Source organism: Apiospora aurea (assembly GCF_038362705.1).
Source record: "Apiospora aurea strain CBS 24483 chromosome Unknown utg000002l_segment0_segment0, whole genome shotgun sequence".
Classification (NCBI taxonomy): Eukaryota; Fungi; Ascomycota; class Sordariomycetes; order Amphisphaeriales; family Apiosporaceae; genus Apiospora; species Apiospora aurea.
The window spans coordinates 3667354-3694108 of NW_027117389.1; the positions used below are offsets into that span (position 1 = coordinate 3667354).

The 26755-nt window shown below is 53.6% G+C and overlaps 7 protein-coding genes across 7 annotated transcripts; 5 read left to right on the forward strand and 2 right to left on the reverse strand.

Annotated features, from left to right (window-relative positions):
• Positions 1–537: 537 nt before the first annotated feature.
• PG986_003504 (uncharacterized protein) lies at positions 538–4141 on the reverse strand (the record flags this gene model as incomplete). The annotated part of the gene is made up of 3 exons (XM_066839726.1): positions 538–3515; positions 3596–3789; positions 3870–4141. 3 exons carry the CDS (start codon positions 4139–4141, stop codon positions 538–540), a joined length of 3444 nt encoding a protein of 1147 aa, XP_066704790.1.
• A 4163-nt stretch (positions 4142–8304) lies between these two features.
• PG986_003505 (nuclear elongation and deformation protein 1) lies at positions 8305–10693 on the forward strand (the record flags this gene model as incomplete). Its single annotated transcript, XM_066839727.1, has 2 exons — positions 8305–8764; positions 8820–10693. 2 exons carry the CDS (start codon positions 8305–8307, stop codon positions 10691–10693), a joined length of 2334 nt encoding a protein of 777 aa, XP_066704791.1.
• Positions 10694–11445: 752 nt separating this feature from the next.
• PG986_003506 (transcription initiation factor TFIID subunit 9) lies at positions 11446–12303 on the reverse strand (the record flags this gene model as incomplete). Its single annotated transcript, XM_066839728.1, has 1 exon — positions 11446–12303. The coding sequence occupies one exon, from the start codon at positions 12301–12303 to the stop codon at positions 11446–11448; it is 858 nt and encodes a 285-aa protein (XP_066704792.1).
• A 1075-nt stretch (positions 12304–13378) lies between these two features.
• Positions 13379–16059, forward strand: PG986_003507 (uncharacterized protein; the record flags this gene model as incomplete). The annotated part of the gene is made up of 3 exons (XM_066839729.1): positions 13379–14881; positions 14938–15808; positions 15866–16059. The coding sequence occupies 3 exons, from the start codon at positions 13379–13381 to the stop codon at positions 16057–16059; spliced, it is 2568 nt and encodes an 855-aa protein (XP_066704793.1).
• Positions 16060–19253: 3194 nt separating this feature from the next.
• Positions 19254–20949, forward strand: PG986_003508 (uncharacterized protein; the record flags this gene model as incomplete). Its single annotated transcript, XM_066839730.1, has 2 exons — positions 19254–19322; positions 19393–20949. The coding sequence occupies 2 exons, from the start codon at positions 19254–19256 to the stop codon at positions 20947–20949; spliced, it is 1626 nt and encodes a 541-aa protein (XP_066704794.1).
• A 566-nt stretch (positions 20950–21515) lies between these two features.
• Positions 21516–22388, forward strand: PG986_003509 (GPR1/FUN34/yaaH family-domain-containing protein; the record flags this gene model as incomplete). The annotated part of the gene is made up of 2 exons (XM_066839731.1): positions 21516–21854; positions 21927–22388. 2 exons carry the CDS (start codon positions 21516–21518, stop codon positions 22386–22388), a joined length of 801 nt encoding a protein of 266 aa, XP_066704795.1.
• Positions 22389–23274: 886 nt separating this feature from the next.
• On the forward strand, positions 23275–25045 carry PG986_003510 (major facilitator superfamily transporter; the record flags this gene model as incomplete). Its single annotated transcript, XM_066839732.1, has 3 exons — positions 23275–23753; positions 23822–24028; positions 24097–25045. The coding sequence occupies 3 exons, from the start codon at positions 23275–23277 to the stop codon at positions 25043–25045; spliced, it is 1635 nt and encodes a 544-aa protein (XP_066704796.1).
• Between the last annotated feature and the right edge of the window lie 1710 nt (positions 25046–26755).

Below are 26755 nucleotides of genomic sequence, written 5' to 3' on the forward strand. Positions count from 1 at the left end.
TCGTCCGTCGGAGAATGGCAAGTTGCGCGCGCTAGGTACTTTGGATCATCACTCCGCGACTGTTGTATGTTCCATGAAAAATCCAAGAGAATTGTCCTGTCCCTATGTTCAGGATTAGAAATCGAATTGCCGACTGGATATCTTGGGTCCCTTCGAAACCCAGAATCCACCGAGACCGACCGATTATGGGCAGAGGAGCTCCCGGAGCTAGCGAGCAACCCTCCAGCCATATTCTGCCATCTTTCACCGCCAATGGCCCGGAGTCAAGAGAGGCATGAGATATGCACTTATAGTAGTATTACATATGACTGGAAATTTCGGACTGTAGAAGAGCAATCTATGCCTAGTTACTTACTCGAAGCTACTGCAGCGAGTGAGATGCATATTACAACATGTCAAATATAGCACGCATGTCCGCACTTATCGGATAGGAAAGGAGTGAGAATGAAATAGAGACTGTAGATCCATGTTTGACAATTGCCTATTGCCGTATGCTTTACAAATCGTAGTTGACGCTTCAGAGTATTCAAAGCTTTGCTATTGATCTTCCGACGTAGCACCCAAAGTCGGAGTCGAAGGCGCAGATTCTTCGTCCTTATCTTTGCCCTGCTTCTTCTTCATCGTAAACCGTCCGGTCCAGCTAGCCCGGCTGTCCTTAGCCCGGCCAGCACTCACGCTTCCTATGTTGGGACTGCTGTTCACACTGTCGTAGCTGCGCCCAAGCAGTGCCGCCCCGGCCGCACCAGTCCCACCGTCTTGGCCATGCTCATCGATATCAATGCTCGTACGTTCGAGATTCAAGTTCTTATCCGAATTGCTGACGCTTCCGGGGCCTTTCTTCGATCCGCGAATGGAAGAAAGACTGAATTTAGAAGAACTCCCCTTTCGGAGAAGCTTCCTAAGTCCGCTCTCTGTATCTTTCAGCCCAAGCCCATGCGCCGGTTCCGATGGCGTGTTCGAATGAGATTGGTCCAATGAAAGTGACTCGTGTGACTCGGAAACGGAAAGGGTGTCCCGTGACTCGCGGGATTCCGCAAGCGACTCGTCCATCGATGGACGCTCCGTTGGTTCCCAGGTGGACGACGTGATCGAGACGCGGGGATTGACCTCCCTATGCGCCTCTTTATCCTTGCCCTTAGGCTTGACCTTATCCTTGCCCTCTCGGGAATCCTTCTCCTTACTTCGGAACATTCCCATAAACGACGGTGCGTTGGGGTTAAGGCTTTGCTTCAGAGCTTTGGCAGCAGATGGCCTCGAGCCGATAACACCAACTCCCAAGGGAGGCTGGCGGATCTCAGACTCGTCCAGAATCTCATCTTCTGCATCGGCCAAAGTAGTCTTTAGAGCCGAGGGGGAGCCATGGATGGAGGGTCTCCTAGAAACAGTTCTTGACCAAGGATCCGCGCCTTCGGGAGACCAGATCCTACTTGGGTGAGACCTGCCCCACATCGACGGGCCACTTTCGGTAGATGGCCTGGGCAGCTCGGACGAGGCAATGGAGAGCGGCCTGGGGCTGCTAGGGTCCCGTTCGGGAAACATGGACCCGCTTGCATTATTACCTGCAAAGAAAGGCCCGCGTCGCGAGGTAACACCACGAAGACCAGATAATCCGTTATCACCCGGGGCAGGACCAGCCGAGTTGCGATTGAACATGCCCCAGCCAGACGAAAAACTAATTCGCCTCTTGTTCGGAAAAGCATCGTTTTCATCAGTTTGCCGGGGAAATGATTGGCTCTGCGCAGACTTGAGAGAACCTAGGGGCGGTGGCTCGTTCGTGCTCTTGTTTTGACGGTGTGGCCAGAACGAGAACCTGTTGGTCTGGGCCGAAGGAGCAGCAGGTGAGGATGCCGTGCCATAGTCTCCTCGCAAGGATGCCCTCTCACTGACGTCGCCGCCATAATGCGAAAAGGGCAGGTGCTGAGCAGAGCCATGAGGGCTTGACATAGCGCTATACGACATTCCCTCTGATATAGGGGACTGGGGGTCATTTTCAGGTGACATCGGTTGGCCGAAAGTCCCATGCCTTGACGGTCTGGTTGGTGGGAAGTCGTCGTCAGCTGTGTCGAATAATGTTGCCGGAAGCAATGAAGTTGCAGTCGGACTCAGGGGCGCACCAGCTGTGAGTGCTTGAAGCCCTTCGTCATCCAACGGAGCGGAAACGTCGGAGAAGTTTGGGAAGGCACTGGCACCAAAGCCAGGGGGAATGGTCGGAGCACGTGACGTAGGAAAACCACCATCGAATCCGTTCGCCGGCACATATGGCTGCCTGTCTTCCATCGCATACGACGTAGATGGCGAGGGTGCTGTTGCGCCTTGCATAGAGTTTCCCGTTCGACTCCGGCGCTTGAGTTGTGTCTGATTCGCGAGATCGAAGTCAACCCCAGAAGCGTTGGCTTGCGCGTATGAGAAGCCAAGATTTGACTGCTGGGCTGTGGCAAGTTGGGTACGCAAAACCAACTCATAGTCGTCTTGCGCCTTCAGTTTCCTATTGAGAAAGAAGATACGACGATTCAGGTCTCTACATCTTCCTTCCCACTCTCTCTGCGTTTGTCGGTCTCGTTCGCGCCATTCTTCGCTCTCTTCTCCGCCGGGAAGCCTCTTCCGCTGATCTTCAGCTTCTTTCAGCTCCTTCCCCTTTTCCCTCAACTCAGCCTCTTCCTGTGCGAGGCTGGCCTGGAGAGCCTCGATTTGGTCTCTGTACTCTCTTTTCCGCTCTTCGACGTCTTTTTGGATTTTGGCCTTCTCCTGCTCGAACCCAGCTTGCCTTTTCTTCATCTGGGCCAGGTCCTTATCCCACCTAGCAATATCGTCATGCAGCTTCTTTCGCTCGTTCTCCTTGTCCCTCAACCTCTTTTCGACATTCGTCTTCCTCGTCTGGGTACTCCTCATGGCACGATCCGTCGAATTCACTTCGGCTTTGTATTTGTTTGTCGTTTCGTCCTTCTCCTTCAGAATCTGCTTCTTGGTCTTTTTCTCCTCAGTTAATTCATCCAACCACTTTTGATGATCTCTCTCGTCCTTCTCTAATTGCGCAAGAGACTCTTCGGTGTCCTTCCTTATATTTTCAAACCTTGCGCTTAGCTCAACTAAAGATCCTTCGGGCACTCTCTCCAGTGCATCCTTGACCGATTGATCCATACTGGCTGTGGAAGGCGAGTGTTTCCTTGTCAAGGTATTGCGCCGCGTAACAGACCCCGACGAGCTTATCTGCATGGGAGCAGCTGCACTTTCGGGTATCGAGGCCGTTTCGACGGCGGCGGTAGGTACTCTTATGTTTCCGTCGTCATCGTGGCTCTCTGTCGACGAGGAGGGCTGCTCTTCGGGTACCCAGCTGGCAGGGACCCTGCCGTTGCCGGTTTCGGGTCGGCCATCTTTATTGTAAGTGCGCAATCGAATAGACCGGCTGCCAGCCTGAAAGTTGCTGTGCGATACGGCGATGACGCGGATGTTATAGAAATGACTTGGCTTGAGGCCCGTCACGGTGATAGCAGTCTCTTGGCTTGACGACTCCCCCACTAGAAAATGCCAACTGTCAATATTGCGATTCTCGGCTCTTATGGCAAACAGACAGGGTCTGCATGACGACGTCACATACCATTGACACCATTGACCTGTATAAGGAACTTGGCGACCGAGCTATTAGCGTGCGGTCGAGTCCAATTAAGAGTTGCTGCATCTTTGCGAATGCCGGCGAGGGAGACATCAGGAGGGTCGGGGACCTCGACTCCAAGTACGTGGATGAGCTCGGGAACAGGTTTTCGAAGGACTTGCCAGGCTCTGTATGCCAACCTGTAGAAGACACGGTGCGGTTAGAATCTCGACTTTGTACGCCGTTCCACGGGCCAAGGCTGCGGCGCGCTAGAACATACCAAGTAGCCGCAAGGCCAGTGATCAACATGTTGAAGTGCCTCAAAAGAAAGATGTCGAGCTCCGAAGCGGCCAGGTAACCGAGGGCGGCCTGATATAGCCAAGTGGGCGTCTCCTGGGCCAGCTCGGGGGTGATGGACCAGAAGAATAGCATCAAACCGATTGTGACGATGGCATTGAGGTGAGCCGTCTTTGGCTCAGTAAACCACCAGGCAAGCACGGCACAGACGACCAACACTGAAGGAACAGACGTCGCCCATGGGGTCCATAACATATCGTGGGAGATATCGACCGGTGACCAAAGAGCATACCAAAAGGATAAACAGATTAAGAAAAAAAACGAACCAAGCAGAGGGAGGGGGAGGGGGTGTAAAGTAAAGGAAAGACTGGAGTTGGTACGGTAATTGAAATGCAGGGTTAAACGTTAGCAGCCGTAATACCGTCGGGGGTCTTGGGTCGACAGCAGGTCAGGACCGTCAAACTGGGACTGGGAATTGCAAAATGTTTCTCCTCTCTCCGCCGGGCCGCTTAGTGCTTTTTGCTTGGTGGCCAGTAAGGATTTACCTACCACGCTGCAAGGCTTGCAGAAACCAGAAACCCGTCACCCACCCGTTGGTAGACTTACCGCGACGGTGTCCAGCCGTGTGGGTAAGGCCCGTAAGGGCCAGTCTGCCTGTGGCAGGATGGTGACTGAGTCACTGAGCCTCCAATCTCCAGTCTCGCAAGGCGAGGCCGACCAAATCTCTCTAGTGTCGGGCCAGCCCAAAATCCAGGTGTGGATGACGATGCTTCTCCAAAGATCTAGCTCAGTATGCAAATACCGTTGGTGTAGCGCCCGCAGTCAAACGCAACAATGAAGTCTGTTTTAGAAGCATGTAATTCACCTACTACGTGGTACAGTACGTTGTACGGTAGAACTCTGCGAAAGTGAAGCGCAAACACTTCCCAGGTGCCAAGGTTGGCGCTCTACTTCTCCTCGCGCCACCACCCGACTATTCGTTCTTTTCAAGGTTCTTTCTTACCCGTCCGTCGTGCATCAAATACTTACTGCCCACCCAGGCATTTACTGCTCTCATTCGAAACATTATCTCAATTATGTAGAGAAGGCATCGCAACTACCTACCTCCTATACTACCCCGCGACAGGCAGCAGCAAGGCCGATCTGCCAGAATGGAAGCCTGTTGCTGCATTGGATGAGCTGGCACCAATGCAGCGAGTTGCCGATGCCTGCAGGCCGAACCGGGACGGGAAACTGAGCAATGTTAGGTACCTATCTATCACTCGACTAGGCTACGACATCGATGGGACGAAGAAACGATGCATCCTCTAGGCAAAGTAGGTAAGCATGCAGGGTACTCATCAATGCCGGCGACCTACCGTATCGCATGCAGGGTTACTTCGAATGGGTTGCGCGGGATCAGTGGCGGGATGTCTTCAACTGCCGCCCGCCCCGGCTCTCGCAACGCTAGAAACGGTCCAATGACGAAAGCCATGTGTGTGGGAGGCTTGTCTGTACACACTCGCTGCTTGCCATAATGCACACACGCATATAGTTTACCTGGTAGGTACACTTTGTGGGATAGCAAAACCAATGGCTTGGATATAGGAAATAAGGTCCATCCAAGTTGAACGTGCCAAGGCGTATCTACCTCATGTACTACACCAATGCACACCATATATAAACTATCTTGCTACCAGCTACTCGTATTCCGTCCATCGTCAACTGTCTCGGCTTGCCTAGCTCCGAGTACCAAGGTCATTCCAACGGTAGGTACGCTTTTCAGCTCTACACTCCAGTACTGTATGTAGGTCAGGGCATATTAATATAAGTCCATGTGTTCAAGGTGGGATTAACCTCTGGTAGCCTTCCCCTTCAGCCCTGAGAATATCATTTACAATCGAGTCCTTTCTTGGTACATTGAATCAATGATAAAAGCCGGGGGAAGCTGTAGTGTAATAGCTATCGGGTATCACTTCTCACCACTACCAACAGTCGTTATCATAGATGAGTGCTTCAAGAGTTCATGCTTGATATGAGACAGGATGGGTGAGCCAATCCCGTGTTGGTATCCAATAGTCGGTTTTGTTGTCAGTCGGTCATGACTTACAGCTTGAACAGCAACCACCTACCTGTATCAATGTACAGTGCATAGGTATGCATGCTCCTGTGCCATTACTGTCCATCTCTAAATCAAGCCTTCGCGCACCTTACATCAGAGACCACACGATCCATCCGCACATGTTAAGTGACATGCATTCGTCTTCTCACAACCCTAACGCGCATGTGTCTATTGGAGTATTGCGAATGAGCTTCCATGTCGTGGGGATCATGAAGTGACGGCCCACTACGGGAGCAGAGAATATAGATTAGTTGACCATCGATTGTCACATGCCATCCGGCACCTGCACCTGCGCTTCATCGAGTTAAGAGGGGAGGGGATGCTGCAAAAAAGGCCTGCAGCACACGCGGAATGGCATTTTTCTGGGGCTCGACCAGCAAGCGGGTGGACCTGCTGTCTCCTTTCGACCTGGTCAGAAATGAAATTGGCATGCGATGCCCCCCCCCCCCGGCAGCCCGACAACGAGGGGCGGACAGAACGGGAGTTACATCTGGCGAGAACATGTGGGAGAAGTCGCTGGATCGCAGACACCCGTGAGGTATTCCCATGAGGTTTGTAACGAGCCCTATGGCAGCCCGGCGTCGGCGTTGACAGTAAACTTCCTCAGCATCGTCCTGTATGAATGAATGAGCATGGAGTTTTGCGACGGAGAAGATCCCGAGCGTTGTTCTAGACCAATGGTGCTACCGAACCCACAATACGCCCGAGGGGGAAAGGGTCATGTATTACCACGGTCAAGCACCGAAACGCATAAACGGCTTCCATGCGTGTCGAAACAACTGGCTAAGGTTAACAGCTAGTTGCAGCAGTTGCATGGCGATACGGTGGCTGGCTGGGCCGAAGAGCCCCTGGCATGGATAGCACACGCACACATGCTTACTTAATGTATTGAAGGGTTGTCGTACTAAGAAACACGAACGCAATATTGTTGCTGTCTCCTCATCTCATCTCGGGCCAGGGCAAATATTGTCCGATAGTCTTGCGTTTTAGCAGGACCTCCCTCTGATCATGCTTGGATGGATGGATATACGATAAGATGAGCGTTGAGCCCCCCAAGCCCCCCTCGCGGCCTGGGGGAACCGATGGAAAGCCCTATTGGATTCAACAAAAAGACCACATGCTTGCGCAGGCATCCCCGTAAGTTGCAAGCGACTCGTGTCAGATGGGCCGTTGCAGCTTATTTGCTGACGAGCGCCGGCGGCCTGGACCTAGACAGCTGCTGCTAGCAAAGTCAGCTGGGTGTGGCTCCCGATTTGGGCTAGTAGACGCTGGGGATCCTACCAAAAAAAAAAAAAAAAGTGTTGGTGTGCTGGGGCGCTGCTGCTGCTGCGTACTGGGCCTGGGTGTGTGTAACAGTGCATTAATTGATTGAAAGAAGTACCGATCGCTCGCCTTACTGCTCCCCAATGTCTCAACTCTTTGACCCTTTGACACACACAGTGAGCCCCTGCGAGCATTCCCCCTCGTCTCTTGTTTTGTCCCTACAAGTCAAAACACACGACATCTTCCCAGACCCGTCGTGATCATGTTCTGATCGTCTCTACTCTCGAGTCTCTCGTCCGCTTGCCCCATAAGGCGTTGCACTCTGCCCCTGTCTGTGCTGTTTCTGCTGTACCTACTTACTTTGCTTTACCCATCCGCAAATACATAGGCCACACCTGAATATTAGCTCCGCCAGCTGCACCTCGGCATTGTTTCTGCTCTAGCTACGTCACTTCGGCCACTCCAGGCCCCCAGCAAAAACCGCTGCCTACGCCCCAAACCAGACTGACCACCGGTCACCTGTTACAATCAACGTCCTGGTAATCGCGCTTTATATAGTCGTTGCCTCGTATTTGTGACAGCCCACCAAAAACTACCGCGAGACTACCCACGTTCTATATTATTTTCTCACTTCTCTTCGCTCGTTTTCAAGTCTGTTTGTTGGGGCTGTTGCTGTTACCATACTGGATCACCTACGAATGCGCCTGACCTCATTACTGTGTACCCCAACATCAAAATCGAATCAGACTGCTATTGTCGCGACTACACTGCGACAGCGTCCAAACAACTCCCGGCGAGCAGCCTTTGGCCGCCAACACTTATCGCCTCGATTGCTGCTTTTCGAATAAGGTCTGTGGCCGCCCGGCACCCGAAAAACTATCACCTGCAGGGCGGGTCACTCCTGCGGCTGTATAAACGCAAAAGCGAGAAGGGGGAAAGGAAGTTTACCTTTTGTAGACCTTCCTGGGATAACCCATCCTTCTGCCGAACGACTTCCCTGGCAGACTTTTTGCATCCGGAATCGAATTAGCTGCGTTACCTTCCGAGTGTCACAATGCAGTACGTTCGGAATATTAGCGACTCGGTCTCGACCGCATGGAACTCAATCAACCCCTCGACTCTTAGTGGTGCCATTGATGTGATCGTGGTCGAGCAGGAGGACGGCAGCTTATCCTGCTCCCCTTTCCACGTTCGGTTTGGGAAGTTCTCGCTCTTGCGACCATACGAGAAGAAGGTCGAATTCAAGGTCAATGGAGTTAAGCAGGAATACTCTATGAAATTGGGCGAAGGCGGGGAGGCTTTCTTTGTCTTCGAGACCAGCGACACCATTCCACAAAGCTTGCAGACCTCCCCACTCGTCTCTCCGGCTTCGAGCCCACCTTTTGGGGCAGAACAAGATGACCCTGATGCCTTGCAAGAGCCAGATCTGCTCCAGCTTGACGAGCCATCTGGCCACGCGGGCTCCTCTACTCGGTCTCTATCTGCAAGCCGGCCAGGACCAACGCCAGTCCCAGGTTCGTCATTCCTTCGCTCACACGAGATAAAATATACTAACGCGATAGCCAATAGGGCACATAGTGCATCACCCGACGTCCCCGTCGCTGAGCAATGGGCGGCCACCCTCACGAGATTTACCCGACGCATACCGACTACCTTCTCACAGCGAGAATGTTCTCCCGTCTAATGCGCGGGCGCGGAGCGATCGAGATGAATTCCCCGAAGGATCCGAGCATGAAGATAGCAACCAGCCGTCCCATAGATCAATCAGCCCTCCTCCTCTGCCGCCACAAGAGGCTGTACAGCGCGCCATGACTTTGTCCGAGCAGCTCCACGCTGCAAACATCCGGAATAAGGTGACCGAAACTGGTGATCTGATGCTGGATATGACAGGCTACAAGAGCAGTGAAGAAGATGCTATTCGAGCCGAGGTTGTGGCGCGCAAGATCCTGTCCGAAGAGATGGAGGGCGATTATGATATAGGCGCATTATTCGGCATGGATGAAAAAGGGAACCTCTGGATCTACAGCAGTGAGGACGCCAAAGAGGCTGCCATGAAGAAAACGGTTGCATCTTTGCGGCCAACTACAACCATCGCTATCGATGCTGCGTCAGACCCAGGCTACGCCAGTGACGATTCTGCCTCGTCGGCCCCGCTACCTTCGCATCGTCGTAGTGAGTCGGATGCAGGCCAGACGAGCGTTGGGACGCCTCCTACCACGCCTGGATCAAGCTCCGCTGGCGACCCAAACAGGAATTACGCCAAGACTCTTCGGCTGACTAGTGATCAGCTGAAGACCTTGAATCTCAAGCCTGGTGAGAATTCCATGGCCTTTACTGTCAACCGTGCCACCTGTCAAGCTTTCATGTACCTGTGGAAGTACGATACACCGGTGGTCATTTCGGACATCGATGGAACTATAACCAAATCGGATGCACTTGGCCATGTGCTAAACATGATTGGTCGAGACTGGACGCACGCGGGCGTCGCTAAGCTGTACAGCGATATTGTAGCCAATGGCTATAACATTATGTATCTCACCAGTCGGTCGGTGGGACAAGCTGATACAACAAGAGCTTACCTGAACGGTGTTGTGCAGGACAACTACCGTCTTCCACGCGGCCCGACCATCCTGTCCCCTGATCGGACAATGGCGGCTCTCCGGCGCGAAATCTATCTTCGAAAACCTCACGTCTTCAAAATGGCCACTCTTCGAGATATACGCAACCTGTACGGTGCGGATCGCCATTGCTTCTATGCGGGATTCGGGAACCGTCTGACCGATCAGATCTCGTATCGTACAGTCGATGTACCACGTAACCGTATTTTCACTATCAACTCCAACGCCGAGGTATCATTGGACTTGCTATCTCTCAACAAGCTCAAATTGAGTTACGTCAACATGACGGAAGTCGTGGACCATTACTTCCCAGCGGTAGCAACACTGGTCAAAGGGGGTGGGGAGGAGTATACCGACTTCAAGTACTGGCGGGAACCGCCGCTGGAAATGGACGAGTTCAGCGCCAGTGATGATGACGACGAAGATGATGAGGATGCCGACGACGAGGATGATGACGACGTCGGGAATCTGGGGGACAGCTATCTCTCGCGCGTCGATGACGACGATGCTGTGGAGAGCATATTCAGTGGTAGCGGCGTCTACGAGGATGAGCAGCACATGATGGGATCCATGATGGAGGAATACGACGAGGATGCTGACGACGAAGATGTTGATGAAGAGGATGTCGAGGGTGAAGAGGAAGAGGAAGAGGAAGAGGATGAGGGCGAAAATGAGGAAGTGGAAAAGGAGAATTCCACTTTGAACATCCCGGATGACGTGAAGAAAACTCGCACTCCTAGTCCCAAGGTGGCCGTGCAAGATGACCTTGCCGAGATCATCACAGGAGTGCAGCACCTAGGGCAAGAGAAGGAGGTGGAGCAATAAGAAGAGGACGAGTATCGTATTCAACATAGCTGGCGACAGACACCATTGCACAGGGCGGGATTTCAACGCATGGCTGGGTGTTTCACTGGAAGGGGAGACTTGATATTTACCCAGGACTCTCTGCATGCATAGCGTGGCGTTTCAACTTTGGGGGGTTTTTGAATCATTAGACAAAGCATACATCTTTAATGTACATTGAAGCGGTGTTCCTGTATCCCCTTAATGGCCGTAATACTGCCCCCTCCCTGGTTTTACGTACTCTACGGAGAGCCACAGATCAGCAGGGCCGTGCAAAGCGGGACAGGGCTGTTTTAACCAATCAATCAACGCGCTGAGAAAGTGGAACGTTTAAAACGGCTCTCCGATCGTGCTAAACCATCCTTGGTCCGTACACTACTTTGAGCTTGGAGGGGGCAGTATTACGGCCATTAAGGGGATATTCCGAGAGATCCTCAGCACTTGTTTTAATCAATAGGAAGCTACCTAATGTGCTGCTTGTCTGGTGATGTATTTAATCAACCATTCACTGACGAATTCTTGTGTCGCCTGAGACTCTCCAACTTTGCGAGGTTCCTAATAATGCATGCTGAGTGTAGAAAATTCCCCGTATCATCCTATTGATGATCCCCAAAAACGCCATCAAACGCCTGTACGTGGTAGCCTCGGGCTTTGGAGAATTAATAAAGCATAACCGCCCATCAGGTTTGATTTTTTTCCCTCCCAAAAGCATACGTATTTGCCGGGTCTAGGTCTTATTCCAAGTCCATATCCTCGTCGTCATCGGCCATGTCGTCCTCAAGCATCTCACCCAGTCCGCCCTCGTTATCCTTAGTAGCATCGGCACCTTCCTTGTTGAGAGTCTCGACGCCCTCCATTGCATCCTCCATGCCGCCCTCGGGCTCGCTCTCGTCGTCGTCGTCGTCGTCGTCCATGCCATCGCCGCCGTTGCCGCCCCAGCGGTCCTTCAGGCCCCAGCTCATGCCGCTCAGGACGAAGCGCTCGTTGGGCAGGCGCACGCCCCACTCGTGGGCGTGGACACGCGGCAGGGCCACGCGGTTGCGCTCCTTGGCCAGCTCCATGAGCCAGTCCTTGCTGGCGCCGCCGCCGGCGGAACCGCCCGCGCCGCTGCCGCCCCGGAACTGGTAGGCCTGCCGCGACGCCACCGCCAGGCTCACGGCGTTGGTGCTCACGGCCGCGTCGATGTTGGCGGGTGCGCTCGGCGCCGCGCCCGAGGACCCCGAGGGCTTGCTGCCCGCGGCCGACGTGTAGGGGTCCGTCGTCAGATGCAGCGCGTCCGATAGCACGGACGAGGTGTGTCGGTAGGCAAAGTCGAGCAGTAAGAGGGGGACTCGGCTGTCGTACGAGGTCACGCCTTGGCTCGTCAACAGCAGCTCGATGGTGCGCGCGTCGCGCGGGCGGGGCGCCGAGGTGGAGGGTGCGCCGCCGTTGGGTGCGGAGGGTGGAGGGCCAGCTGCGCCGCCGGTGGCTTGCGAAGAGGCTGGCAGAGTTGTACTCGGGGTAGTCGCTTGGGTGGGTTGTGACTGGGAGGGCCCCGAGGCTGCTGCGGAGGAGGGGATGCCGTTGGGCTGTGATTGCGAGGCGGTCGACATGATGGTTGGCGATATGTGTGACTAGCTAGGAGTAGCGTATTTGTGTGTCTTTCAAGGAATCGGCGAGAGTCGCAAGGTGGTATTGAGCTGCGTTCTCATTGATGGTAAGACGGGCTGAACGAAGGGTGAGTAGAAGTCGAAGGGTTGCGCTCCAATGTGTGGTACGCGAAAGGCTGCCCTCGAAGATGGCTAGGCCATCGAGGTTTGTGGTGTTGAATGAAGCAGCAATTGGCCGGAGGAAAGCGCCACCAAAGGAAGAGAGCGTCTGGTAGTTGGTGACTTGGTGACTTGGTGTTGCCAATTCCTCAACACAAGATGCTGTGAGAAATGATCGCCAGCAACCAAGACAGAGAGGTTTGCGGTGAGGTTAATTGTGCTTGTCAGGTAAATGAACTTAGGTAATCTTTAAATCGATATCGATATTGAAGCAGCATGCATCGGCACGCCTAGAGCGAGCAAAAAGTACGCGCTAGGGACGACGTGTAGGCGGTTAATCCGACGGTCAAAAGTGCAGAGGTGCGTTGTGCGCCACTGAACTGGAACTAACCTAGTCTGTCTGTCTCTCACCCAGCTCGTTCGATCCTAGTGTTCCACCACCGTGTTGTAATGCCCGATTTCTCGTGCACCGTAAATAACTAGGCAGATTGAACACAGCTTTGGTATCATTCTTTTCTTCTTTAACTCATAAGAGTCACTTCATATAGCATTCTCGGAGCCGCTGCTGCTACGAGGTTGATTGGGACGGTGCCTGTGACGGAAAGGGACTGGATGCACAGACCATAGCCTAAATTGCCGGTGCTGGGAGGCTTGGAGCGAGTGACGAAAAACCGGGCCCAACCCAACAGGCGGTTTGCACATTCGATGGAGGGGCAATTGGCAATGCAAGAGCGAGCGATGAATGACTGGACGTTTGCCCCGCCAAAGCAAAAGGCCGGCCGATACAGGATCATCATATTTTTCCAAAGGAGACTGTTGTTTATCAAGTCATTGACCAACTAACTCACGGCGCCTTCCCTTTTCTCCATATCTCCCCTCAGCGTCTTGACAGGACTCGAAACTGAACAAGCAAATTGCTATGGAGACAACTCTCCCCCTCCCGTTCCTGATCAGCGTCGCGGTACCTCCCGGCCTCGACTCCAGCGAGGGGCTGTCCCGGGGTGAGGTTTCCTGTCTTGGCTGCGTCTTCTTCGACGTGACTCAACAGAACCTCGACAAGCTGCTTCACTACTTGGACCAGCACAGCTCCGAGTTTCACACCTTCTTCGACGTCACCGCCGTCGAGTCCAAGGACGACATCATCTCTCTGCTCGACCATGGAGCTCGTAAAATCTTTGTCCAGCCGGAACGGTTAGCTGAGTTTGCCGATTTCAAGGGGCGCGTCGCCCCGGCTGTCGCCAAACTCAGCAACGTTTCCGTGGGGACCGAGTATGGCATCCTCCTCAAGGACTTTGATCACAACAAGTGCGATGTCGCCAAGTTTTTGGAGCATTCCACGGCCGAGAAACTGCCGCCCACTTACATCAAGCCTATCCAGGGAACCAACTTTGAGCAATTCTTGGCTGTATGCTCACAGATCTCGGCTATCCCCATCTTGCCTTCCACTGGCCTGACTACGAACAAGGATGACCAGTCCAAGATCTTCGTGTCGACCATGCTGTCGGGTGCTTGGATTTCGGACCGCCCGGACAAGCTGATGCCCACCGTCGTCTGTGACGAGAGAGGCATTGCCCTTGGCTTGGTCTACAGCAGCCAGGAGAGCGTTGCTGAGTCGCTAAAGACCCAAACAGGTGTTTACCAGAGCCGGAAGCGTGGCTTGTGGTATAAGGGAGCTACGTCAGGCGATACCCAGGAACTGGTGCGAGTTTCGCTTGATTGCGACAACGACGCCTTGAAGTTCGTCATCAAGCAGAAGGGCAAGTTCTGCCACTTGAACCAATTCGGATGCTTCGGGGACTTGAAGGGCGTTTCGAAACTGGAGCAAACCCTGGTTTCGAGGAAGGAGTCCGCCCCTCAAGGCTCCTACACAGCGCGTCTGTTCTCCGACGAGAAGCTGTTGCGGGCTAAGATCATGGAAGAGGCCGAAGAGCTTTGTGATGCACAGACACCTGAAGAGATTGCCTTCGAGGCTGCTGACCTGATCTACTTCGCCCTCACCAAGGCCGTCAGCAAGGGTGTCAGTCTGTCTGATATCGAGAGGAACTTGGATGCGAAGAGCCTGAAGGTGAAGAGGAGAACCGGTAATGCAAAGGGCAAGTGGGCCGAGAAGGAAGGCATCACGAACGAAACAGTTGAGAAGGCCAAGGAGGCTGCTAAAGACTCCACCACTCCGCTCACATCGGCGCCCGCTGCAGAAGCCCAGACTGCCCCGGAAGCGGATAGAATCTCAATGAAGCGCCTTGACGCTGGCAAGATGGGCACCGCACAGGTGACCGAGGCCCTCAAGCGCCCATCTCAGAAGTCAGCCGAGGCGATCATGGGCATTGTCCACCCCATCATCAACGATGTGAGACAGAACGGCGATAAGGCACTTCTCTCGTACACCCACAAGTTTGAAAAGGCATTCTCTTTGACTTCACCTGTTCTGAAGGCGCCGTTCCCCCGTCATTGATGGACTTGCCCGAAGAGACCATCAAGGCTATCGATGTCTCTTTTGAGAACATCCGCAAGTTCCACGAGGCACAGAAGGAAGAGCCTTTGAAGGTGGAGACCATGCCCGGTGTGATCTGCAGCCGCTTCTCGAGACCTATCGAGCGAGTCGGTTTGTACGTTCCCGGTGGCACGGCTGTTCTGCCCAGCACTGCTCTTATGCTTGGCGTTCCTGCCATGGTTGCCGGTTGCCAGAAGATCGTGCTTGCGTCACCCCCTCGATCGGATGGAAGCATTACTCCTGAGATTGTCTATGTTGCTCACAAGGTCGGTGCCGAGAGTATCGTCTTGGCAGGAGGGGCGCAGGCTGTCGCAGCTTTGGCTTATGGCACGGAAAGCGTCACCAAGGTGGACAAGATCTACGGACCCGGCAATCAGTTCGTCACGGCTGGTAAGATGTACGTGAGCAACGATACCAATGCTGGTGTCGGCATCGACATGCCGGCGGGCCCGTCCGAAGTGCTCGTCATTGCTGATGGCGAGGCGAACCCTGCGTTTGTGGCCTCGGATCTCCTATCACAGGCTGAGCACGGCGTGGACAGTCAAGTGGTTCTCATTGCCATTGATCTCGATGAGCAACAACTACAGGCGATTGAGGACGAGCTTCACAAGCAGGCCATGGCTCTGCCGCGTGTTGACATCGTCCGAGGCGCCATCAGCCACTCAGTCACCATTCAGGTCAAGGACGTTGATGAGGCCATGGTCATCAGCAACGACTATGCGCCTGAGCACCTGATTCTGCAGCTCAAGGACGCCGAGAAGGTTGTGGATAAAGTTATGAATGCGGGCAGTGTATTTATTGGTCAATGGACCCCTGAAAGTGTGGGCGACTACTCCGCTGGCGTCAACCACTCACTACGTAAGTTCTTGTTTCGCTCTTCGTCCCAATAGTAGACTGATGCTAATGTGAGAAAAGCCACATATGGATACGCGAAGCAGTACTCGGGCGTCAACCTGGGATCGTTCTTGAAGCACATCACCAGTTCGAACTTGACTGCCGATGGTTTGAGGAACGTTGGAAGCGCTGTTATGCAGCTGGCAAAGGTCGAGGAGCTCGAGGCTCACAGAAGGGCTGTGGAGATACGTCTCAGTTCTATAGACGGAAAATGATTCAATGTTTAGGAAGGAGGAAACTTGGGTGCGAGTTGATATGCATGTGTTTTAATGTTGGGAGCAAGGTGGATAGACTGATCTTTGTTGGAAACCAGGTAAAATGAAGTTTCCGTCTTATAGCGCCAAGTCAGACGGTACGGGCTGTGAAGACCCAATACCCCGACTCTTATCGTGTTTTCCAGCGTGTGTCGTTCCACCAAGCAACGCAATCATCCGTGTGATAGTGCAACCTGGAAAAAGCGGCAAAAGATAGGGGCGGGGCGCCCTGTGTCGGCGGCGCATGAAGGCCGGCCGTGGCGAACCATCTAGCCACCACATGGCAACTAACGTCTTCTGGGGTGGATTGCCGCGTTTTCGAACTCCTTGTTTATATCAGACTTTGCTATCAAACGGAGCCAGTCGACAAACGTTGTTTTTATTACTACACGCCATCTTAATCGAGTTGCATGGCCCTTTGAAAGCTTAATGAACGTGGCGGGAAAGTGATGGGAATTTGCGACAAAGTCCATATCAGATGTCCATCTTCGGTGGTCGGTTGGTTGGCCATCGAATTGTCTGTTCAGTAGATTAGAGTTCTGATGGCTTTCTTCCCTCAGCCCCCCAGCCTCCCTACCCCCTTTTACGGTAGAAGAAGGAGAGAGTGTGTGGGCAAGAGGGGATCGACAGATTAGCAAGATGCCAACGGAAACCTTGGTGCCACTGAGCGGGAATGGCATGGAAGCGACGGGAAGCGACGGGGGCGCGGGAGGCAAAACTCATGGACATGCAATGCGTGTCATGCGAGAATGGTCGAACTTACTGGGCCCCCCCTTTTCTCCCTTGTTTCCTACTACTGATAATACTAGCTAAGTTTGGTTTGTATCATGGGAATATCTGATCATAAAGGTTTCATATTTGGTAGAGATAATTCCCCTTCTAAGATGGTGACGTAGGAGGCTGGGCTGGGCTGGGCTGGGCTGGGCTGGGCTGGTCGGTTTCCAGACGTGCAGTAGTCTCTTGCCGGTTCAATGTCAGGCAAGACGAGAATGCCTCTCAAGAGGCGGCAGATGTTTTGACAGGTGCTGCTAGTACGGATATACGTCGTAGTGCACAGTTAGTATTATAGTGGCGCATGTAATAGTCGTGTCTGTGGAGCGTACACAATGCACTCGATATAGGTTTGGAGTTCTATCTATGATTGTTAGTACGAAAGTGAAATATGGGCGACGAGATGCTAATAGTTCCTGGCTGTACTCTCAAGCCTCGGTTGCTGGATGCTCGTTCCAACGGCTCAATACCAGACGACGATCCTCTGCAGATATGCGTATGTATATACGATGTTCAGCTCTAGGGGGTGGCTGTAAGATGGCCGAGAGTTCTCTCTCGCCATTTCAGGCGAAAAGGAAAAGAACAAGGAGTTTTCCAGCAATAGGCGGCCATTGCTTGGTGTTTGCACAGGGCCGACAGACAAGCATTGATGAAATGATTCCCAAGTCGGATGAAAAGATAACAGCCTACTATTTGAGGGTGTTAATACGAGAGTTAGCCTTGTGTCTGCCGTGCTCAGGGACTCAGGAAACCCCTTGGGAACGGGTAGGAACAAACATCAGCCGTATCGGAGACAACGTGAAGCAGCCCTCGCCATGTCGGAGAGACAAAGCAGTATGCGAGCTTTTCGTCTTTCGTACGTTCAGCCGAGCTTCTATGTTGGAATCGTTTCATTCGTAAGTAATAAGGATTCCTAGCTGTGTCAACCCACCGATTTCAAATGGGCTGACAGCTCGGCCCCTCCTGGATAATCCGCACTCACCCCCAGCATCGTCCGCGACCAACTACCGAAGTTTCATAAGAGACCGCTGAACCCAACCCCCTGCTCGTTGATAGATATCAGATCTCGGTCGGGTTGTCTTGTTGAACCGGAGGATATGCAGACAGCGGCACAGCCAACACAAGTGTCCAGAGGTATGCGTGCTTCTGACTCGCTTGGGGTCAACTAAACTACGCAGACGCATAAGCTTCGGATCCATCGGGTGACAGACCACACGCTGTAACTGTCGTCGGCTTGGCTCTCCCCCGGAAACAGACGCCAGATAAAGCAGGGCATAAGCTATGACGATAACGATTGTCGAGGCGGTAGATGCTACCTGGCCAACGATTACAGGTCTGCGAAACGCCAGCGTCGGGTCAAATCTGAGAGCCAGGGCAGCTGGGCTTTGCGTCTGAGAAGAAAGAGAGGCGCGAACCTTTATGGCTTAGCCGCGCGTGTGTGTATATATTTCTTGGCGAGTTTCGAGACCTACCCCAGAAACGACGTACCGGCCGAGAGAGGCTAAGTAGAAGACGCACATGCTAATCAGCACCACCCCGAGGAGGGTAAGGAGACATCAGCATGAAGATCTGACCAGAATCGATGAGAAGCCCGAGTAATTTTCGACCGGTACGATGCAGGTTACACTGAACCATGGCCAAAATACGAGGGCGTAGTCTATGCCCCGCGGCATTGATCCGTCCCAAGTCGAGTCAAGCCGGCCAGTGATGCCAGAGCCAGGCAAACTGCAGTTGCAGGGTCCTCGCTGGAAGAAGCATATTGTACAGCCCCAGCGTCTCTGGTGGCCATTAACAGACGGCCAGGAGTGAACCAGGCAGACTTGACGGGAGGAGTGACGCCCGCGCCACCACTTACACGTACGCGAGCAGTTGCCTCCTGTATGTGACCCAAGGATATAGTTGAACGAATTCCTGCCCAGACAGCTCAACCCATGGACCACGTATCTCTCTTTCAAGTCCCCTTCCCTTCCCGGCTTCCGTCTCGCCCCGCCTACTGCTAGCAGTCTCACAATCAACTGCTCCCCGCAAACTAGTCCACGTACCCCTGACGCGCATCACTGTTCTTTTTAAACTTTACCAATCGGAACCTCCCATCTGCCATACCTTCAATATTGTGTGCGGCTAAACCCTTGTGGCTCCTTCTATCACTGCCCGGCGCTTGTCATAAGTTGTCACAATCCTTATTCTGCATCATCGGTGCAAGCCGCGGCTCACACGTGTGAAAGGCCGACGACATATAATCCACAAGTGCCCTGGGTCTGGACTGTTCCCGCCTGTCTAACTAGCGTCTGCGGTGTCAGAAGGAAAAGCACACACCGCTCCAGTATACTGAAATAAATCGATGAGACAGTGGCCTCGCGTGGAAGCCCCATACGAAGACGAATATGCCTCCGCGCAGGTCACACAAGAAATCGCGGAACGGGTGTAAGCGATGTAAATCCCGAAAGATTAAGGTGAGGAGAAATCCGCAACTATACCATCGCCCATAGCCTGTGTGAGTCGCTGACCGTGACCTCTGAATAGTGTGACGAAGTCTATCCGTCCTGTGGCAACTGCGTCAAACACGGCGTGTCCTGCGACTTCGAAAACAGCAATTTCCTAGCCGTACCCGAAATCCCATCGCCCCCAAGAAGTTACTACTACTCAGGTCCAGTGAGTAGCAACCACGACCGAAGGATCGGTGGTAGTGGTGCCTGGGCCACGACATCCCCATCGTCGACATCATGCAGCAGCCCATCTCTGACCCTTTACCGTCAGCCGTCGGCGCTGTATCCGATGTTCAGCCCGACGTCGGGCACGAACCGGATGCTCGAGCTGCGGTTGCTGCACCACTACACCACCTCGACCTATAAGCATATGTCCGTCATGGGGCCCGGGAGCGAGGCCGTCTGGCGCGAGCGTGTGCCACAGCTTGCCTTCTCGTCTGCGGACGGGGCCTCATCAGAGACCGGCGCCAACTTCCTCATGGGTGTGATACTGGCCGTCTCAGCTTTGCACTTGCGGACTGCATCGCCAAATGACCACACGCTTGTTCGGGCGAGTCATGCTTATACTGCTGCTGCGCTGTCTGCATATAACGCCAGCCTCAGCCGGGGTATCAAGAAATCCAACGCCGAAGCACTGTTGATAACGGCCCTCTTCATCACCTTCCAAGCCACTGCCTCCCGGGTACTCGGAGATGGGGACAGAGACAGTATGTCCCTCATCAAACAAGAGCCCAGGTCACCGTCGCCGGATGAGGACCAGACGTGGGCGTATCACAGTGCCAAACGTCCCAAGTATGAACTACCCCTATCTTGGTTCTATTCATTCCAAGGCGTGAAAGCAATTTTATCCGGCAGCTGGTCTTGGATCCAGAGCAGCACGGTCCTAATCCCCATTATTCAGTCCCTCCCGGGGTTGGACGTCACACTGAGCTCAGAAGGATCGACCTTCTTCGGATCACTCCTGGACGGACTTGTAGAAGAGCTCGACCTCCTGGAAACGGATCCAGTCTCACGCATATTGACCGAACAAGCCTACCACCATGCTGTATCCATGCTGAACTGGGCTCATCGGATCCCGCACACAGGTGCACCCATATTGTTCATGTTTGCCATATCACGGCGATTCATCGAGCTGCTGCAGGTCCATCGGCCACGTGCCCTGGTGATACTTGCATGCCATTTCGCCCAAGTGAAAAGCCTCGACGGCGCCTGGTGGCTGCGTGGTCTTGCCAAGCGCGAAGTTGCGGGCATATTGTCGCTGTTCGAAGAGGATGGTGACAACTTGAACAGCAAGGCTTGGTGGACATGGCTCCAGTGGGCAATGCGAGTAGCGCAATACGACGGCGGTGGCATGGTGCCAGCCGAGATATGGGGCGTCGATCTAGCCCTTCATCCTGCACCGCCGAGCGGTCTCAGCGGCACTTCATTCGGTGGCGTGTCCCATGTTGAGTTATTGACTTGCATGTTCAACAGCTTGACGACCCTGAACACCCAGCCTTCGTGCCACTCCAGGGCCGATGCAACAGATGTTTTATTCACAACCGCTTCGTCAGTGTTGATGGCCAACAGCTTGGTAGCTCCACTGGTTGACTGATGCAGCTTGCATGAAGTCAATATTCTCGAGCTCCCCATGACTCTTCTTCGCAATCCCCAGGCCAATTTCCAATATTTTCAATGCGAGCACCAAACTTGCTCACTCCTTTGCAAAGGGCTGATTTGCGAATTGGAGGACTGGATATCCCCTTCACTTGAACGACAGTTATACCGAGAGGCATTGGGACTTCTTTCTGGCGCAACGTCACAGGGAAATATGCGCGTAGAATGCTTATGCGGATGAGCGTTGGGCATATACAGAAGAATGTGATAAAACGAATCCTTTTAGGGACAAAGGAGCGACATGTCGTCCCCGCTTGGATGAATGCTCGCTAGCGTCAATGTTATTTCCCACAGGAATCTCAGGACGTTGGGGTCTTGGTGGTCACTATTTCAGCATGGTGACGCAGCCAATGTGCCTGCCCAAAGTAATGATGTAGCTGTGATGGGTAGAGCCCGTGGGTTATAAGACTCTGCAGACCAAGTACCTCGGCGCTGACAGATAAGAAGACTTACCTACTTTCAGGATATATATATATAGCAAGATACTGATACACAGCCGCTACCATGTCCCTTGCTTCGACGATGGAAGATGAGAAGAGGCGCCGCGAGACGCTGGAGCAGCGTCCGGGGGTCCAAATATTCCTACAGCCGATTGCGCCGCCAGGAGCCCTGGGCCTCGCGGGTTTCGCTGGCTCAACTTTTATCACCGCCAGCTATATCGCGAATTGGTGGGGAAACGCTCAATCGCCGACCATTTTCTTTCCCTTTGTTGGCATATTTGGTGGCCTCGCCCAGTTCATTGCAGGTCTGTACGGTTTCAAGGCACGGGACACCTTGGTTACCGTCATCAACACAATGTGGGGTTCATTCTGGATCGCGATTGGCATCCAGTATGCCTTCGTAGTAAGTGACGCTTGCACCATATAGCAGGTTGCTGGCGTGTTGCGTCAAGGTGGCTGATGATGGTATGAACAGGCGGCGAAGGCTCTGGAACCTCACGAGGTGCACACCCATTTCCCCGAGTTGGCAGCTTGGTTCGTGGTTCTGAGCGTCTTGACATGGTCCTGCACGCTGGCGGCAACAGCGCGAGACCTAGTGCTCACTGCCTGCCTGTTTTCGCTCGCCGTCGGAAGCACGGTTGCGTGTTGCTTATTCGCATACAACGGCGGCACGGGCTCGGCGTCCGGCGACGGCCTGCACGGCGGCGTTACCCGTGGCATGAAGGCTGCAGCATACTTCTGGATGTTTTCCGCGCTGATGGCCTGGTGGCGGGTCACCGTGTACCTCGTTGAAGAAGCCTACGGACCGGATCATGCAATCACCAAGTTCTTCCCGATCGGACGCACACCGCTGGAGAAGCGGGCTCCGTATGTCATTCCGGGGTTGGGCGAGCCGGGCGTCAAGCGAGGTGTGCCGAAACCGCTCCCGGTCTCGTGAGGTGCCGAGCCTGGGGTAACAACATGCCTGCATGTGTGGACGAAGAGCAATCAAACAAAGATTGATCGACTTGTTTTGGGACGCGCTTCCTTCCAATGTACGTCATCCCTAGACTGTTTTTGTGCACTAGGTAGGAGTAGCTTACGTTTCTTCGGAATTCAAAATGTACTTATTCCGATGCGGTCAGCAATTGGCAATGGTGCGCGTTTGTTGAGAAAGTGCGAAGCTCTCGAACTCATCAATTCGTGGTTGCCGAAACGAGCATGATCTGGCAGACAAATCGATCAATTCGATGAGTCAGATTGCAAGACGACGCGCGAGCAGGCTTCGTCAATGCCCGCGCAGACGAAGACCAGCAGACAAGGAAACCACGTACGCAGCGATTTTGGTGTGCATGGTCGTTATCTCTCAACACTTGCAAGCTCTGGGGGAAGGCGCCGCAAATGAGCTTACATCACAACACAGATTGGAGATTGGGCGGCTCCAATCGCCGCTCGCGATGGTAACACGCATGCTTTTCCGTCACTGTACGCTTCATACAATTGATCATTTCCTGGAACCAAATCAAACAACCCCATGCCTGCACAATTCGGGTTGTTCCGTCCGACGGTTCGGTCGTCGGGGTCTACGCAACATGAAGAAAGCCAAAAGGAATAAACTACTGGTACTCCGAGACACGTCGCGGAAAGTCCTACGAATCGGCAGGGTGTCGGTTCGCCTCGTATGGGGGCCCGACGCTGACTTGGAAAAACAAGGAAATAGATAAGGGTCTAACTACTCATTCATCCTCATGTAGCGGAAATTCCATCGAGCTCTTTTTGTTTTGTTCCATTGCCAACTTCATTTCGCTGGTTGCACACAATCTTGTGTGTGTTTCAGATTGAGGATGAGCGACAGATATGGACGCGACTACGACGACACCGACATGGCGGTAGCGAGTCCTGCCGAGGAGCATAGGCTCCTCGGAGAGCCAGAGGACGATTCGGCGGCGGCGCCACCACCTCGGCACCGCCGGCGGCCAGCACACCGGACGGCCTTCTCGACCACCTCCATCAAGTCCATTGCCAGCATCCATGTTCCCAAAGTCCACAAGGGCGACACCATCGTCAACTTATTGTGCGGCGTCCTCTTGGTCGCGTCGTCCGCCGGCGGCTTTCTCTCCATCCCCATGACCCGTCTCGTGGAGGATGCCGTCTGCCATAAGCATTACGACCAGATGCAGAGCGTCGACAGCCCCATCGACGAGAACCTGTGCAAGCTGGACAGCATCCAGTCCAAAGTGGCCTTCATCTTTGCCATGTATGAGCTGGTCCAGTCGCTTGCTGGGTTCATTGCTGCATTCCCTTGGGGGATTGCGGCCGATCGGTAAGTCAAGCGCAGCTCTACGATTCTCCGGCCCATCGATGTTCAAATGCTCACTGGGAGATTTCTAGGCTCGGGCGCAAGCCAGTTGTCGGTCTTGCCATCACTGGCATGTGCCTAAGTAGTTTGTGGGTCATGATGGTCTTGGCTTGGTACACAGTGATCCCCCTTTGGGTCCTCACCCTGGCCGGCGGATTTCACTTCATCGGTGGCGGAAATGCCATGGTTAGTGCCGCCCTACTTAGTATGGTGTCTGATGTGATCCCCGAGGAGAGACGGTGAGAATACCCGCCCAACATCCCCTTCCTCTTCCGCCACCGGTTCCGGCAGCTAACTAGGTGCACAGAGCTGTATCATTCATGCGCTTCCATGTGGCTGCCGTCCTCGGCAATCTGGTCTCGCCAGCGCTTTGCTCCCTCATGATGGCGAAGACCGGCCCTTGGCCTTGCTTGTGGGTCTCAATAGCTCTTATCGTTACCGGGACGGTAGCCTTCATGTTCATCCCCGAAACAAGTTCGCACAAACAGCACAATGTTCAAGAAGGTGAGCCGAGCCAGCTGGCTTCTGGCTTCAAGGGTCATGTCACACACATATACGACCGCTTGCTGGAATCCGCGTCGATACTGAAGTCCTCCTCTGTGATCATCCTCCTGGCGACATGCGTAGTCTCGGTCCCTGTCATCGTCGCGATTCTCCAATTCTTGGTTCAGTTTATTTCAAAGCGCTACAGTATGCCCATTAGCGACACAGGCTATGTACAGACGGCATACGGTATCGCCCAGGTCTTCCAGTCGCTTCTCGTCCTGCCCTACGTCTCCAAGGTCCTCATATCGGAATCAACGCCTTGGCCGTTCAAGATGAAAGACGAGCGGACGAGAGACCTGTGGCTGGCTCGCTGGTCCTACGGCGCGCTGGTACTCGGATTCCTTCTGATGGGCGCGGCGCCGTCATTGGCCTTCTTTGTCTTCGGACTGTTCGTGCTGTCGCTCGGGTCCGGCTTCAACTCAATCACCAGGAGTCTCATGAGCCTCTACGTGGACCCCGAGCACCGCTCCCGCTTGTTCAGTCTGGTAGGCATGGCCGAGGTGGCCGGGGCCATGTACGGCCTGCCCATGCTTGCCGGTCTCTTTGCCTTGGGCATGCGCCTGGGAGGAGCCTGGATCGGTCTGCCATACTGGGGCATGGCATGCCTGTGCCTGTTGGTCATTGGTGCCCTCTCGTTCGTCAGGGTGCCCCGCGATAGAGAAGAAGGCGCCGGCGCCACTGCGGAGCACCCACAAGAGGAGGCGCGCTAGGGCTTAGCACCTGCAACTCTTCGTCATATTTGATTTCTTGGGTTATGAAGCTTTGTTTTCAATGTCCAACACAGGCTATTGGAGGCTCTCGTTGGTAGCTGTTTATGTTTTCCTTCTGGCAAAGGCATGTCGTATCGGCGTTGGTAGAAGACGGCATCAACAACCGGGGCAATGCTGTGCACATAATGAGCAATAGAAATCAAGCCCGTCCAAAAGGATCTCGTATCTGAAGTTTGCATTGCCGCCAGATTACTCTCATTAAATGCTGTGTTACAGTCTCCGGGTGGTTGGTGACTAACACGAGCGCGGTAACAATCGAAATGGCTGGAAACGCCACCAAGACTCCTTACGGCGGCTTGCAGCTGTATGCTTATTCCCCGCTCCCGTGTTTCCCATTTATGGCTTGGGTTGGTGAATACGGGAAAACGGCGGCCTAGTGGCAATGAAATGCCCGAGGAAGATGTGAACGATAAGGATACAAAAGTGTACCTAGACATGCAGGAAGACTGCAGTGGTGGGCAGCCAATACGCCACACGACGATATGCGTTGCCGTCCGTTTTCCTTTTATGTGGGTGCCAGTTCAAAGCCGCAAGACGATTTGGCCCGGGCAAGACAGGGGGTTACATGTCACACAAAGCTAGATACACCAGATTGAACGTGCAAGCACATGCAGGCCATACGGGAGCGAGGACTTCCTGCAATGCAATTCCAGGTACCTATTGGTATACGATGTAGATCAATAAGTAGGGGATTAATTAGGAAGCAGGCATTCGAGTACGGATTTCCGCCGTCATTATGCAGTGAAGTCCAGGCTGCTGTTTGATGGAAGTTATCAAAACTGCATACATGTGTAGCGAGTATGCGTCATGACAAAAGTGAAATGAGAGTATCTCGAGTAACTTGAGAAAGCACGGGTCAGCGGGCCTGTCCATGCTCTGCCATGGGGACAATTTGCCCAAACGGATCGAAACTGCCATTGCAAGTAGCCGGCACCGAGAATAAAAACAGCGGTACTGGCAGCAGATTGCGAGATAGCAGCGCGAATGCACCTGGCCGTCTTTGGGGCCAGGATGTTGCTAGGCTGGGCATCGTTGGGCTTTGCTTTCATATGCGAGGAAGTACATAGTGCAGAACTGACTGGTCAGAAGACTGGTCGATCTAGGATGACATCTCGCATCGTTTCCTCGAGGCAACATTCCGCTTCACATGATGGGGTTCTAGTGCGGACCCATGTTTGTGGTCGCAATTCGGTTGTAGTGGCATACTCGCCGAGATTGGCCTATTGTTCCCAGCGTTGCGTGTATCTCAAACATCGTCAGATACTCGCATAAGTCATCCCCAGAAGAGCCCTGGTCAGGTCCTTTGTTGGCGGTTAGACGTTGGAGTCTTTTCCCTCCCCAGTCACGACTCACTACCCGGGGCGGTCATGGTAGCCATCGGGAAGGAACCAGTAGGGTACAGACCCGAGTTCCGAGTGTTAACACCTCCCACCTTCTTGGGTTCGCAGTGTTCTGCCCCGGGCAAAGTCCACCTCTCTTTAGATGGGTGTAACGCGGACAAGCAAGCCACTCACTCCCAATGCTGATCTGACATAGGTCCTGTCTTTTTGATGATTTTCCATGACGATGCACCGAGAAAGCCATGGCCAAAGGTGATAGTGGCGACCTGCTCCAGCCCAATTGTTTCTCGGCAGCCCACACCCGGGGAGA